Source organism: Coregonus lavaretus (genome assembly GCF_964263955.1).
Source record: "Coregonus lavaretus genome assembly, chromosome: 7".
NCBI classification, from domain to species: Eukaryota; Metazoa; Chordata; class Actinopteri; order Salmoniformes; family Salmonidae; genus Coregonus; species Coregonus lavaretus.
Window position 1 is genome coordinate 52,163,669 of NC_139994.1, and position 16,309 is coordinate 52,179,977.

Genomic DNA, 16,309 nt, shown 5'->3' on the forward strand with positions numbered 1-16,309 from the left:
CAGGTGGCTTTAGCAAACGCTCAAAATATTTGACCGCAGGTCTGTGTCCCAATGCTGTTCTGGGAAGACGCCCTGGGTTCCATTTTGACAGCAATAATGTGTGGATTTGTCATTTATTTTCAGAAACTCCATTATATGCTTGTATGGTGTGTGAATGCGATCACTGAGATGCATGTATTGCTATCACGTGACTGGTTGACCAATGATGCTAATGATGTGTGTTGTTGTATCTGACTCTATCACTGTAGATCTTCCAGGAGGATATGATGCGTTCACTGCTCCAGAACTCCTTACACGTATTCCGTGCCATCAGTGGGACGTCTACAGACCTGGGCTAAAGTGACTGTAACACAGACTAACACAGAGTAGAGCTATTTCTCCCAAACACACACACACACGCTCTGCCAGTTGGATCCAAACTGGACCTGTCGACTTCCTCACTCCACCCCACCAACTGGAAACCTTTCTATAATGTACTTTGGGATGAGCACTGTTCAGTATGACTTGGCATATTGGCCTTGCTATTCCCATTTGCCTTCTCAAACTTCCTGAATAGTGTTACCTAACTGAGCTCACCAAGATGTCTAATACGAGGGCCGAGATATTCTGATATCTTGGCACATCTGTGTGCTAGCAGTATTTGGAGAATGTATTATGTGCTACCGATATTACATAATTGGTCAAATGTCAGGCCTTGCTGTTGAGTCATGTATTAGATGACATTGCACTTTTTTCTCTTGGACTACAAGTTTCTTGAATGACTTGTATTCTTTAATGGCGAGGGGGAGATGTTATTTTGTAATGTTTTATTTGTTTAAACTCTGGACTGTTGCAACTCAAAGCTCTATGCAGAATGACTTAATCTCTCCAATCAAAGGCAGTGTTGACCATTGAAATATAAACTATTTCTATAGTGTTAACACTTTACCACTGTAGACATTAGCCTACCTACCTTATAATGAGATAAGTCACGTACGGTATGTGGATCATCTGGGTGTGTTCAGTAGGAATAAAACGTTTTGAAATGGGGCGGTACTACTACCTGAATTTGTCCAATAAAAACACAGATTTTTTTGTGTTACGTTGCAAACAGTTTTGCTACGGTGTGCCCTGCGAACATGTCCCAGGTAATGGCTGCCTTTTGTCCATGATCAATGCAAAGCTGTTGTTCGCCTTGCACACTGCATCAAATGGCTGTGTTGCTTCAGAGAGCAAACGCATTACACTTAAGTGCTGGGAGTCTATTCTGCAATGCTTAAGGTGGCTTATTTTGCTGATGTTTTAGGAACAAACAAACGGTAACCCATCTGTTGTCTGTATTAGTCTATAAGGAAGATGTACAGTAAGGTTTAATGCAGTATACTCTATGATGTCAAATTGTCAGTCACTCTATAATAACCCAATGCTCAGACAGTTTCTTCAGTTGTTGAACTGTTGTCGTATGTTCTGACATGGGGTGTGTTCTTTGACATTAAGTCAATGATGATTGATTAGCCTGGTCCCAGGTCTGTTGGTGCTGTCTTGCCAACTCATAGGCTGCGTTTATACAGGCAGCGTAATTCTGATCTCATTGGTCAAAAGACCAATTATTGTGGGACCAGGTTGGTGATTGTGATTGATGTCTCTATCACAGGGGTATTCAAATCTTACCCTACAAGGTCTAGAGTACTGCTGATTTTCTGTTCTACCTGATAATTAATTGTACCCACCTGGTATCCCAGGTCTAAATCAGTCCCTGATTATAGGGGAATAATTTTTTAAAAAAAAGCAGTGGAGCTGACTTTGAGGTCCAGATTTGAATGGCTGGCTGGACCTATTGCTCTAATAGTCCCTACATTTCTCCTCAGAAAAGTCTCCTGTCCTATTTCAAGTAATAATAAAACTCCAACACATGATTGTACAGTATTTCACAAGTGCTACACTGAAATTAGCAGATAGATTATAATAATATGCAGATGTATATAATATGTTGTTATGCTGTAAAAGAAGAAAGATGTATGTGTGTATGTGTGTATGTATGTATGTAGCTACATATTTATATTTGTGCTGTTTCTGGACCAATGCATGGTTGCATCGGTTTGAGATAAGTCTTATTTCTCTGATTGTGTCTGATTTTGATTTACCATTGTAATTACACTGTATCTAAGTACAGATGCTTGTTCAACATATCTTTGTTAAGCCATTTTTCAATAAATAAATAAAAATTGAGGAAAAAGTACGTTGTAATAACTTTATTAATTTAGTTATTATTAACTTTATTATTATGATGTTCAAATGATAGCCTACACAAGACTTATAAGCAGGAGGAGGTGTATTATACGGGATTTTATCCAATGAAGAAAACGAATGACTGACACACTCAAACTGAAAAGGATATCCTATTCTGTACTCTCATAGCATTGAACTATTGCTCCATACAAACTCCGCCCAATTTGTCACACGAAATGGAATCATAGACCGTATGAATGTATTGATAATTCGCTCGCCGGTGTAAAGCCAGTGTTTGCTTTTGTTTATATTTATCTTAACGTGAGGCACTTTTATTGTTCGCTCTGTTTGGGAGACAACTGCTCGACAATTCTTGTCTTACCTTTGGAATTCCGGGCGATTTTGAGGAGGCGCGCTCTGCCAGAAATTACGCACGGGACAACATGATTTTGAAACATTTGGAATGTCTCTTGGTTCTACAATACTTTATTAACTTGGTCGCACCAGAGGTTGCAACTGAGAAAGGTAATGCTATTGTATTTACTTTACATTACCTTTAATAGTCATATGACACCAGTTGTTTAGTAATTTTCAGTAGGCAAGCCTTTTTAGGAAAATTAGGATTTCCTGTCCACTTCCCGAAAACGACGTCAGAGAATGAGAAGTTTAGATAATGAGAAAAGTATCTGTTTAAAATGAAAATACATGTTGGATTCCCGTGCAACTTCTGCATCCATTAAAACATGTATTAATTTGACATGGACTTACTATGATTATTATTATTTTCGATGTAACCTTGTAGCCTTGTTGTGTGGCCTTGTTACTTTGCCCCCGTGAGTCTTATTGTTCCGAAATTGTAACTAGGGCTTACACCAAACAGATTTGTGGATCAGGCATAGCAAGGATGATATATATATTTATAGCATATATAGCAGTTGGTCATCACATTGCCATACAGAGTATTTTACACTGCTCGTCTCTTGTCACCTCTTCAGCTCTCCCTGAGCCGCTTAACCTGTCATTGACGTGGGCGACTGAATTCCTTATAAAGCTGTCGTGGAATGCACCAAAGGATTTAGACGCATCATGCAAGGTGAAATACATTATCAATAGTACAAGAACCGGACAGGTGAGTCGAATGCACTTGGGCACATGAAAGGGAAAATTAAACAAAAGTACATTTTGATTTAATTTATAATACAAACCGTTTTTTATGCACAGACTGAATTGCAACACATAGCCTATTCATGCATATAAAACAAGCATATAAACTATTATAAAATCATCTGTTACAAAGTGATATTACTCAATAATAATACACATCACATTCAATACCTAATACTAATACTTTGTAAAATGTGAAATGACATACCGATTACATTTTTCTTTGCAGAAATCCAACATAAGTTCAACTCCCTGCTTATATAAAGAGTATAATGTCGATATGAATGATGCAGTGAATTACACAGTGATAACATCCCCCGTTGAGTGTAATGACAGAACCCAGAGCAAACCTGTCAGCGTCTCTAAACCTAAATCCACAGGTAGGTAACAATTACTCTGGAGCGAATCCTAACTTCCAACCCGAACTTCGAATTTTCACTTAGTCTCCAATTGAAATAAATGCATGACTCTGGGCGTTTGTAAATTCATTCATATTCAACAGGTGTTGCGTGTTCCTAAATTCATCAGTTATTCTGCGCTCTTGCACACAGACGAGAGTGCTCTGAAATCGAAGTAGATAGCCAGAGTGCTATCTACGAACGCACCCTAAGCGAAAATGTGACTAAAGTGGAAGTTAGAATTTGCCCCTATATGCATTGGGACTTGTGAACTCCTGAACTTTATCCAATATGTCTACAGTAATACAAACAATGTGCTGAAATTAATATAGCTTTACATGTTTGAAATGCCCTTGTTTGTATTTGTACTTTACAGTAGGCCTGATATGCCCATCCAAAATATTTAACAAAGGGTTAAGCATACAGCAAATAAAAACAATGACCTTACAGCTGAGCACAATGTCGAGTGAAGTGTTACCATAGAGGATAGAAAAGTTTATTAATGTTAACATTTTTTATCGCAGGTTGGCTTTTATTGTCATGAGTCTTGCCCTGGAGGCAGAACTGAACGATTTCCGCTAGATGGTCCAGCTGAAAACAAAAATGTGCTTTTTGGTCTTAATTTAAGGTTAGGGTTAGGCATTAGGGTTAGCAGTGTGGTTAAGGTTAGGGTTAAAATCAGATTTATGACTTTGTGGCTGTGCTAGCTAGTGACCACTCTGCAGAGCTGCCTCTAGTACATGGGTCATCTCAATAAATGCCAACCGGTTTTTTATCAGGACAACGTTTAGATCTGCATCAGTATTTGTCAGATCCTATTTTTGTGGTCTAGACTCGTGGCAAGGTTTCACTCTCTTTCTCTCTCTCTCTCTCTCTCTCTCTCTCTCTCTCTCTCTCTCTCTCTCTCTCTCTCTCTCTCTCTCTCTCTCTCTCTCTCTCTCTCTCTCTCTCTCTCTCTCTCTCTCTCTCTCTCTCTCTCTCTCTCTCTCTCTCTCTCTCTCTCTCTCTCTCTCTCTCTCTCTCTCTCTCTCTCTCTCTCTCTCTCTCTCTCTCTCTCTCTCTCTCTCTCTTATAACAGAGTTGGTGAAGAACTTTGGATGTTTTCTCTACTCCTCTAAGGCCATGAACTGCAGCTGGCTTCCAGTCAATGATGCCTCAAAAGACCTCCAGTTCTACTACAGGTGAGAACTATTTTAAAATGAATCAGGGCTCTCCCCAAAGAATGTAAGAGAGGCGCTGCGCCACCTTGTGGACTGGCTGTGCCACTATGTAAAAAATACATTTTTTTTGTCCATTAAAATAACATCAAATTGATCAGAAATACAGTCTAGATGTTGTTAATGTTGTAAATGGCTATTATAGCTGGAAACTGCTCATTTTTAATATCTACGTAGGCGTACAGAGGCCCATTATCAGCAACCATCAGACCTATGTTCCAATGGCACGTTATGTTTGCTAATCCAAGTTTATCATTTTAAAAGGCTAATTGATCATTAGAAATCCCTTTTGCAATTATGTTAGCACAGCTGAAAACTGTTGTGCTGATTAAAGAAGCAATAAAACTGGCCTTCTTGAGACTAGTTGAGTATCTGGAGCATCAGCAATTCGATTCGATTACAGGCTCAAAATGAAACAAATAACTTTCTTCTGAAACTCGTCAGTCTATACTTGTTCTGAGAAATGAAGGCTATTCCATGCGAGAAATTGCCAAGAAACTGAAGATCTCGTACAACGCTGTGTACTACTCCCTTCACAGAACAGTGCAAACTTAAAAGAAAAAGCCATATCTCAGACTGGCCAATAAAAAGAAAATATTAAGATTGGCAGTCTGAGATATGGCTTTTTCTTTGCAACTCTGCCTAGAAGATCAGCATCCTGGAGTCGCTGCTTCACTGTTGACGTTGAGACTGGTGTTTTACGGGTACTATTTAATGAAGCTGCTAGTTGAGGGCCTGTGAGGCGTCTGTTTCTCAAACTAGACACTCTAATGTATTTGTCCTCTTGCTCAGTTGTGCACCGGGGCCTCCCACTCCTCTTTCTATTCTGGTTAGAGCCTGTTTGCGCTGTTCTGTGAAGGGAGTAGTAAAAAATCAGCCGTTTCCAGCTACAATAGCCATTTACAACATTAACAATGTCTACACTGTATTTCTGATCAATTTGATGTTATTTTAATGGACAAAAAAATTGCTTTTCTTTTGAAAACAAGGACATTTCTAAGTGACCCCAAACTTTTGAACGTAATGTAAATATATTATATTTGTTACTTTATTTGTTATCATATAAGGCAATTTTTTGCTCTAGATTGCAGGAAACGCCAGTTACAGCTGTTCAAAAAAGCTAAACTTTGTGTCAGTTGACTCGAGTAGTGTCAGTTGAGCTGTGACAGTTGAGCAGTGTCATTTGAGCCGAGTCAATTGAGCCGAGTCAATTGAGCCGAGTCAGTTGAGCCGAGTCAGTTGAGCTGAGTCAGTTGAGCCGAGTCAGTTGAGCTGAGCAGTGACAGATTGTCATCCCTCTCATCCCTAATGTTTCAGGTCCCCTGGTGACTCCCACATAGCAGCATGCAGTGAGTACCAGTACAGAGCTGCTCAGAGGACAGGATGTCACCTGAGAGGAGCCTTCCTTCAATATGACGTCTACTTCCTGGTCAATGGGACTCTCAATGGCTCGTATGTACGGAATAACTTCCTGGTGCTTCCTAGATATCATGGTAAGAATAACCCCATACCACATTATTTAACAGTTAAAAATCTATGTTTGCAATATATCCTCATGGTATGATCTGAAAACCATTCAAACAAATGTAACTCGGGAGGTAAACATAGCTGTTAGTTGAAAAAAAACATCTTTATAATAAAGCATTTGCAGGTTAACAACAAAATACAATTCCTAATGTGATGAGTAGCCAATATTCGGGACAAGATTCGGTAACAGGAGTCACTACAGCCTAAGTTGATTTAACTCATGACTGTTTGCAAAACAAAATTAACCATTGTGAATAGAGCACACATTTCTTTGTAGGCTACTGCGTAACAGCGGGTGTGTGGGGGGGAGAGAGAGAGATAGAGAGAGAGAGAGAGAGAGAGAGAGAGAGAGAGAGAGAGAGAGAGAGAGAGAGAGAGAGAGAGAGAGAGAGAGAAAACAAGAGGGGTGTTGTAATTAAATTAGTAAACACAAGATTGTGCGTATTAAAACTGAGCCCAAAAATATACGGTTTCAGGACCATGGACAGCTATGCGAGACATTGCCCTCAGAACAGCATAAATTAGTTGGAATCTATGATGGCATGGAATCTACAAGATGTCAAAAGTGTTCCACAGGGATGCTGGCACATGTTGACTACAATGCTTCCCACAGTTGTGTCAAGTTGGCTGGATGAGTTTTGGATGGTGGACCATTCTTGATACACACAGGAAACTGTTGAGCGTGAAAAACCCAGCAGCGTTGCAGTTCTTGACACAAACCGGTGCACCTGATACCTTCTACCATACCCCGTTCAAAGGCACTTCAAACTTTTGTCTCACACATTCACCCTCTGAATGGCACACATACACAATCCATGTCTCAATTGTCTCAAGGCTTAAAAATCCTTCTTTAACCTGTCTCCTCCCCTTCATCCACACTGATCTCAATAAGAGATCATAGCCTTCACCTGGATTTATCTGGTCAGTCTATGAAAGAGCAGATGTTCTTAATGTTTTGTACCCTCAGTGTATATTTTAATATCCCATGTTTTTTCTGTCCTCTACCTCCAATTTCATTGGGGGAAAACATAGTTTGGAAAGGAAATGGCTATTATTGCTGTAAAGAGAAGACAATGAAAAGACTCTAATCTGTATTTTAGTTATCAAAATTCGCAATTTGAGCAAACAGTAGCCTATCTTATTGGTACCAGCTGAGAACATCAGCCATATCCCCATGCGCTGTGCGCATAATTCACTCTTTATCATTGGGCCAGTGCCACTTGAAACTTTGTTTTTGAACAATAACAATAATTCCCTCCTCCAGGTTAGATGGACTTCATATTGTACAATTTGTGTCTTCCCTTTCATAGGCCAGAGTCGGCAGTAGCCTATAGGCCTAGACTACCCTGTAATTGTTGTCGTATTAAAAACATAAAATGTAGTAGAATTGCATGAAATGTGTTTATAAAACACATGAAGAAATGTATCCGATAGCCTAGGCATACTCTACGCCACTACAGGCTCAGCCATGCATTGAACACCGCAGTCTTTTTTGGGAACAGTGATTCAGTAACATTATTAGCCTAAATTGTGACTATCCAATCAACTCATCACCTTTGGAATAGTAGGCTATCTTATATAAGTCTGCAAATGCGATGATAGATGCATGGAATGCTTTATTATAAAGGTGAATGTTTATGGTGAAAATTAACTTCCCCAAACTTGAAAAACACTCTATGGGAAAAGGGAAAGGGAGAGAGAGGGAGAGAGGGGGAGGGAGAGAGGGGGAGAGAGAGAGAGAGAGAGAGAGAGAGAGAGAGAGAGAGAGAGACCTGACTTAACTCAAAGTAAACTGTCTATCGTTCAGCAGAGCGCGTCTGACTCCAAACCCCCACAACTGAATAAATCAGAGCATATCATGAGCGTACCGCTTACAAAATATAGCCGAGAGCTCTCCATGCAGAATGGGGCCCATGTTTTTCTCTCTCCACCACCCAAGTATTTTTTTATGTATTTCTTGCCACACCACAAATTCTTGCAGTTTTACCATTTCACCAGGGGGTGCTGCACCACCTCCAGCACCCCTACTTCCCTATGGAGGTCAATTCCAAGTCGACCAACCAATTAGTAATTACATGATACTACTAAACTCTCAAGTATGCAATATTGTTGATATTACCAATACTCTCATTTATCTAATGTTATACTGTATGTCTGATTCTCTTCAGTCAAGCCCCAGGCCCCTAAGGTGAAGATCACAGAGGAAGGGAAGAATCTCATCCTGAGCTGGGACCATCCGGACATAGGCGCTAGCCACTGCTGGAATTACATCTTAAACTACAACAAGTGTCAAGAGTCTCTGGTAAGCCCTGGATGTGTGGATATTTGTATTTACATTTATGTCTCCCTTTATTTATCTAGGAAAACTAGTTCAGAACAAATTCTTTTTTACATTGACAACCTGGCAAGTTAGTCTCACTGAGATAAAATCTATTTTGCAACAGGGAACCTTTCAAAACCTGTGTTTGTAATCATGATTATTATCCATAAACAAAGAAACAGATAAAGAAGCCTAAGTTTAGCTGGCTGCAGACAGAATATAGTTCAGATGATGGGTTGGGCGTTCTGCTATGGTCACCATGAGACAGGCCACTTCTGTGAATTACACCAAGAAGAATACAGCTTTAGTCACTGGAGAATGTTTACATTGCTTTGACGTACCTACTGAATGTGTTAGGATGAGGGGGGCCTTGGACATCTGCTGTTTGTGTGTGTGTCTGTGGGCATGGGTGTTTCAGTCAAATAGGACACTCTTAGAAAAAAAGGTTCCAAAAGGGTTCTACGGCTGTCCCCATAGGAGAACCCCTTTTGGTTCCAGGTAGAACCCCTTTTGGTTCCAAGTAGAAGCCTTTTGGTTTCCATGTAGAACCCTCTGTGGAAAGGGTTTTACATGGAACCCAAAATAGTTCTACCTGGAACCAAAAAGGTTATTCAAAGGGTTCTCCTATGGGGACAGCCGAAGAACCCTTTTAGGTACTAGATAGCACCTTTTTTTTCTAAGAGTGTACCACTATTTGAGTTCCACTCATGGTTCTGTGTATGTTTCTTGCAGAGTAAGGAAATACAATCGAAATATGTACCAGTGAAGGTTCCATATGACCGGAGATGCCAGTACAGAGTGCAGGTGAAAGCAGTCTATCAGAAATGGTGTGGGGACGGAGGCAGCGACTGGAGCGAAGAGGAAATCTACGGTACTTCCTCCTCTTTCCTGCTTTCTTTCTTTCTTTCTTTCTTTCTTTCTTTCTTTACATTCTCTCTCTCTTTCACAACACATACAATTATGTAATTGTACTACCATTGAAATAGTTGAAACTTTCCCCTTCAGCCACACATCCTTATTAATTGACTTGCCTAGTTAAATAAAGGTTACATTTTTTATAAATAAATAAAATAAAATAGGAGCAAATAGAATAAAAAGTTGAATATACCAGTAGTCTATAAAATAGTATATGTCATAGTAATATAATTGTGTATTGAATGTTGGCTAAATGTAATAGCCTTGTCAAGATTAGAATTAGACCCAGTCACTGATGTTTTGCTTGTTTTCCTTTCAGGTGTGGATGAATGGTCGATGACTGTGGTTGGTACTGTCATTCCAGCTGCAGTCTTCTTATTCCTCATCCTTTTGATTTGTTGTTTTATGAGGTAAGTCAACCTACACTACAGTGAGGGAAAAAAGTATTTGATCCCCTGCTGATTTTGTACGTTTGCCCACTGACAAAGACATGATCAGTCTATCATTTTAATGGGAGGTTTATTTGAACAGTGAGAGACAGAATAACAACAACAAAATCCAGAAAAACGCATGTCAAAAATGTTATAAATTGATTTGCATTTTAATGAGGGAAATAAGTATTTGACCCCTCTGCAAAACATGACTTAGTACTTGGTGGCAAAACCCTTGTTGGCAATCACAGAGGTTAGACGTTTCTTGTAGTTGGCCACCAGGTTTGCACACATCTCAGGAGGGATTTTGTCCCACTCCTCTTTGCAGATCTTCTCCAAGTCATTAAGGTTTCGAGGCTGATGTTTGGCAACTCGAACGTTCAGCTCCCTCCACAGATTTTCTATGGGATTAAGGTCTGGAGACTGGCTAGGCCACTCCAGGACCTTAATGTGCTTCTTCTTGAGCCACTCCTTTGTTGCCTTGGCCGTGTGTTTTGGGTCATTGTCATGCTGGAATACCCATCCACGACCCATTTTCAATGCCCTGGCTGAGGGAAGGAGGTTCTTACCCAATATTTGACGGTACATGGCCCCGTCCATCGTCCCTTTGATGCGGTGAAGTTGTCCTGTCCTCTTAGCAGAAAAACACCCCCAAAGCATAATGTTTCCACCTCCATGTTTGACGGTGGGGATGGTGTTCTTGGGGTCATAGGCAGCATTCCTCCTCCTCCAAACACGGCGAGTTGAGTTGATGCCAAAGAGCTCGATTTTGGTGTCATCTGACCACAACACTTTCACCCAGTTCTCCTCTGAATCATTCAGATGTTCATTGGCAAACTTCAGACAGGCCTGTATATGTGCTTTCTTGAGCAGGGGGACCTTGCGGGCGCTGCAGGATTTCAGTCCTTCACAGTGTAGTGTGTTACCAATTGTTTTCTTGGTGACTATGGTCCCAGCTGCCTTGAGATCATTGACAAGATCATCTCATGTAGTTCTGGGCTGATTCCTCACCGTTCTCATGATCATTGCAACTCCACGGGGTGAGATCTTGCATGGAGCCCCAGGCCAAGGGAGATTGACAGTTCTTTTGTTTCTTCCATTTGCGAATAATCGCACCAACTTTTGTCACCTTCTCACCAAGCTGCTTGGCAATGGTCTTGTAGCCCATTCCAGCCTTGTGTAGGTCTACAATCTTGTCCCTGACATCCTTGGAGAGCTCTTTGGTCTTGGCCATGGTGGAGAGTTTGGGATCTGATTGATTGATTGCTTCTGTGGACAGGTGTCTTTTATACAGGTAACAAACTGAGATTAGGAGCACTCCCTTTAAGAGTGTGCTCCTAATCTCAGCTCGTTACCTGTATAAAAGACACCTGGGAGCCAGAAGTCTTTCTGATTGAGAGGGGGTCAAATACTTATTTCCCTCATTAAAATGCAAATCAATTTATAACATTTTTAAAATGCATTTTTCTGGATTTGTTTGTTCTTATTCTGTCTCTCACTGTTCAAATAAACCTACCATTAAAATTATAGACTGATCATTTCTTTGTCAGTGGGCAAACGTACAAAATCAGCAGGGGATCAAATACTTTTTTCCCTCACTGTATATCCATTTGTCTGCGTTCTGAGTGTGTGAGCGTGTGCGTGCGTGTGTGTCCGTACGCGTGTGTGTTGGGATTTAGATTGATTGAATGTCTTAAGAGACGGAAGATATCTAGGAAATGTGTTTTCACTTAATTAATTGCCATTTTGGTGATTAGGGTTTGAATTTTGGGCAAATAGTTTTGTGGTTCTTTTCCAGGCACAGAGAGAAGCTTTTCCCTAAGATTCCACAACCCTCACTGATTTTCAAGGACATGCTGAACAGCAATAAGGAACAGAAGGTGAGAACAGCAACATCCTCTGGTCTCTTTCATTATTAGCAGTGGTCAACTGCAACTGTTGTTGAACTTCACTTACTGGAAATGCTAACATCAGCATATGCATTAGATACTAAACTTCCTCTTACAGTACTACCCACCAGGCACACACTGGTTGAATAAACATTGTTTCTACGTCATTTCAATGAAATGACATGGAACCAATGTGGAATAGACATTGTTTGCAATAGTTAACACCCTTACCCACACACACACATTCACATTCTCAGACATACACATACACACACACACCCGATAAACACACACTAACCCACTCCAACTGTTTCTCTCTGTGTTCCAGAGCTCCATAGGCAATCTCTATGTCCCGGTTAAGGAGGAGGTGGAATGTAAGATCAGCCTAGAGAAAGACCCTACACTTCCCATGATGCAGCCTGACCACTGAGAGACTACACACTGACCCAGTAGTGATTAATACTGTGCAGACAGATAAAGCTACAACCTGACCCAGTATGACCTGGGAGCCAAGTGACTTCAGTGTCATTGACTGGCCCTCAAAAAGCAAGCCATCTTAAGGTGGACCCTAACTGCATTGCTGAAAAGTGTCAGGAGTTTGAGCTCCGCAGTCGATGGACGACCTTAACGAGTTGGATACAGGCTGAGAGTGTGTGGAGTATTGGACTATGGAGACGCCTTTTCCTTTGTTTGTCCTGGAACTGTCAGGACTTATTGACACACTGCCTCCTGTATTGTTCTGGGTTACATGTGTGTGTGTGTGTTTGTTTGTTTGGGCAGATACTAAGAACTGTTCTCATGAACCTCTTGCATCCCAAGGCGTGGGGTCTTACATCAAATGTCAGAGGTTATCAGAAAGCCAGTGCTGAAAACGAGGAGGTGCTGGACTCCTAACCCTCACTCCCGACCAAATAGGACATTGGTGGGCAGTGCCCAAAGAGATGCCCAGGCGGCACCACAGTCTTTATCTGACCGATCAACCCTGTTGATCATGTAATGATTTAGGGGACAAAGAGGGACTTGTGACCCTCTGTGAATTGAGTGTACTACCTGTGCCATAAAAGGCCAGACCTCTTGGCAGGGGCTTTAGGACATTGACATACTGGTAGGGGAGCTAGACAATGATTGTGTCCCAAATCGCTCCCTATTCACTACACGTATAGTGTGTTCCTTTTGTCCAGGGCCCATAGGGCTCTGGTCAAAAGTAGTGCACTATATAGGGAACAAGGTGCCATTTGGGATGCAAAATGCCTATCAAGGGCTATATGCTGCTAATGTGAGGTAGCTTGTTGTGACCCTATTGTCATCGACCTGACCTCTGGCATTACTATTTAAAGGGATAGCTTCCCTGTACGTAATAGCTATGTGTAAAATAGATTGTGCAGGTGTATCTATTGTATATTATGTATATGTACAAATGTTGGTGAAATATATATTTTGAGTTTTGCGTGTCAAGGAAATGTTTTGTGCAACACTTCTTTTTTTCGTATTTCTTTTTTATGCTGTTTTATGGAACCTTGTTGTTGTTTTGCATGCATGATTCATTTCTATCACCACACACTCATCGAGTATCATTCACATCACATACGTGCAGAGACTCTTCCTTGATAAAAGTCCTTTTTAACAACCTGGAATGAGAAACGTACTTTGAGGAGGACCTGCTGAACAGCTTAAACCTGTTATCTGGTCTGTTCTGAATGAGAGATAAATGTAACCTTGGAAATCAGAAAACATGCTCACAGAGTAATCAATGGACAAGGGCTTGTGTACCTGCTACTCAAGGATGAGAATCAATCCAGAGTGTGTGTTGAGAGAATAAGTCAATCAACAAAGAACTGAATCATGTGAGTGATCAATCCCTTTTCATTTTCACAGAGGGATTTCTTCCTGGAACATGTTCTAGTTCCATCCTTAGACATATAGTCAGTATGATATCAATCAATCAAATGTAAATGAAGCCCATTTTACATCAGCAGTCGTCAAAAAGTGCTTTACAGATACCCAGTGTAAATCCCCAAAGAGCAAGCAATGCAGAGGCAGAAGCACAGTGGCTGATATGATGGGAGAAAGGGAGAAAGTTGGAAGGGTGAAGCTGTATTTGGAATTGAATTGAGAAATCACAAAACTGATGCTGTGAATCATTGCCTGTCTGTTTAGCTCGCTTTGTCGTGATGAAATCCTCCCTTAAGCTAAGTGAGTGACGTGTCGATGCTTGATAATCTTGATTCAAATAATTATATCTTAAGACTATGGCGCAGTGGTCTAAGGCACTGCATCGCAGTGCTAGCTGTGCCACTAGAGATCCTGGTTCGAATCCAGGCTCTGTCGTAGCCGGCCGTGACCGGGAGACCCATGGGGCGGCGCGCACAATTGGCCCAGCGTCGTCCAGGGTAGGGGAGGGATTTGGCCGGCAGGGGATGTAGCTCAGTTGGTAGAGCATGGCGTTTGCAACCCCAGTGTTGTGGGTTCGATAAAATAATGTATGCACTAACTGTAAGTCGCTCTGGATAAGAGCGTCTGCTAAAATGACTAAAATGTATGTGGAGTGTGTCTCCAATCACACTACTGTGGACCTCACAAGATTTTCTTTATTGGCAGTCAGTCTGAGTTGATATCGGATTTCCGGATCTCACGCCCATTCATTCCTTCCTAGCAGACTCCACATAAATCAGCTGTAGTGGTCACACACACACACTCATCTACTGCTTATCATTTGATGTTGGAGCATGTCAGTAAGTAACACTAGTGCAATCTGTGAGAAATGATCAGGCCTGATGATCATCCAGGGCACCGAATCCTTTGACGCCACAGCCAACTAGCATGCCAGCCTCCAACAACACGGTTTAGCACCAATACTCGGCCACAACAAACCACCAGTGTGTCAACACGCCAAGCAGATAATTTGTGTCCGTAACCCACAGACTGACTCATGAAGTCTTCCTATGCATCACTATAAAACTGCACTGTGCTGGGAAAAGGGAAGCAGGCCTGTGAGTCATAGACCTGTTAGCCAAGCCAGTATGCAAATCTCACAATGTTGCCTAATAGAGTATAGGCCTAATGAATGTGTTATGTATAGCTTATGAATGTGTTATGAAGTACTTATGTAGATACTCTTCAAAAACTGTTATAGATCTAAAGTAGCCTATTCCATGTCCAAGTCTTCATTGGGTGGCAATGAGTCATGCATCATTAATTGATCCATGTATCCTTGATTTATACAGATAATCCCATTGTAATAGGTCAAATCTATTTCACGTGAGAGACCTGTTCATATCTGATGTGATGACATCCCATTGCACTTGAAAGGAATAGCATCCCATCATCCCAACATCAATGTTAACTAAAAACAGAAAGACTCACAGACTAACATTCTGTCTGCCTAATCCAGTAAGCGATCTTCTTAACTGCTGTGAGTGATGTGTAAACATTGGTTATGATTTCCTCAACAATTGAATCTCATCCTTCAGTCGTACAACAGAAACGTTGTATCGCACTCGCACCCCATGTTTCCTGGTACATTTTGAAAAACGGCATCGGCACGAACACAGGCACGTTGGAGCAAGAACTGAAAAATGCGGAAGATAATCTATCCTCTACATGACTCACATACTGAAGGAAACTCTTAACAACAGCCAAAACAACAGTGCCCAAAAGGTACACTGAGTGTATAAAACATTAGGAATACCTTCCTAATATTGAGTTGCACCCCCTTTTGCCCTCAGAACAGCCTCAATTCGTCGAGGCATGGACTCTACAAGGTGTGGAAAGCGTTCCACAGGGATGCTGGCCCATGTTGATGCCAATGCTTCCCACAGTTGTGTCAAGTTGGCTGGATGTCCTTTGGGTGGTGGACCATTCTTGATACACACGGGAAACTGTTGAGTGTGAAAAACCCAGCAGCGTTGCAGTTCTTGATACACTCAAACAGGTGCGCCTGGCACCTACTACCATACCCCGTTCAAAGGCACTTAAATCTTTTGTCTTGCCGATTCACCCTCTGAACAGTGGTGTAAAGTACTTAAGTAAAAATACTTTAAAGTACCACTTATGTAGGTTTTTGGTGTATCTGTACTTTACTTTACTATTTATATTTTTGGCAACTTTTACTTTTACTTCACTACATTCCTAAAGAAAATTATGTACTTTTTACTCTATACATTTTCCCTGACACCCAAAAGTACTCGTTACATTTTGACAGGAAAATGGTCCAATTCACACACTTATCAAGAGAACATCC

The 16,309-nt window shown here is 41.1% G+C and overlaps 2 protein-coding genes across 2 annotated transcripts in view; both read left to right on the plus strand.

Annotated features, from left to right (window-relative positions):
- dock11 (dedicator of cytokinesis 11) overlaps positions 1 to 2,210 on the plus strand; it is a 117,949-nt gene extending 115,739 nt beyond the window's left edge. The window contains exon 54 of the mRNA XM_084166043.1: positions 249 to 2,210. Coding sequence (XP_084022169.1) covers positions 249 to 338 — 90 coding nt within the window. The 3' untranslated portion in view covers positions 339 to 2,210. The remainder of the gene's footprint in view (positions 1 to 248) is intronic.
- A 183-nt stretch (positions 2,211 to 2,393) lies between these two features.
- LOC311132833 (interleukin-13 receptor subunit alpha-1-like) lies at positions 2,394 to 14,262 on the plus strand. The gene is made up of 10 exons (XM_084166185.1): positions 2,394 to 2,733; positions 3,204 to 3,337; positions 3,602 to 3,752; positions 4,849 to 4,951; positions 6,305 to 6,480; positions 8,683 to 8,816; positions 9,567 to 9,705; positions 10,069 to 10,159; positions 11,979 to 12,060; positions 12,398 to 14,262. The coding sequence occupies exons 1-10, from the start codon at positions 2,652 to 2,654 to the stop codon at positions 12,497 to 12,499; spliced, it is 1,194 nt and encodes a 397-aa protein (XP_084022311.1). The 5' UTR covers positions 2,394 to 2,651; the 3' UTR covers positions 12,500 to 14,262.
- Positions 14,263 to 16,309: the final 2,047 nt, after the last annotated feature.

What these genes read in the sequence shown, in the direction of transcription:
- LOC311132833 (XM_084166185.1), top strand. Translation starts at nt 2,652, where the DNA reads ATGATTTTGAAACATTTGGAATGTCTCTTGGTTCTACAATACTTTATT. An exon ending in CTCTAAACCTAAATCCACAG is followed by an intron (nt 3,753 to 4,848) that starts GTAGGTAACAAT and finishes CTCTTATAACAG; the next exon opens with AGTTGGTGAAGAACTTTGGA. An exon ending in ACAGCAATAAGGAACAGAAG is followed by an intron (nt 12,061 to 12,397) that starts GTGAGAACAGCA and finishes TCTGTGTTCCAG; the next exon opens with AGCTCCATAGGCAATCTCTA.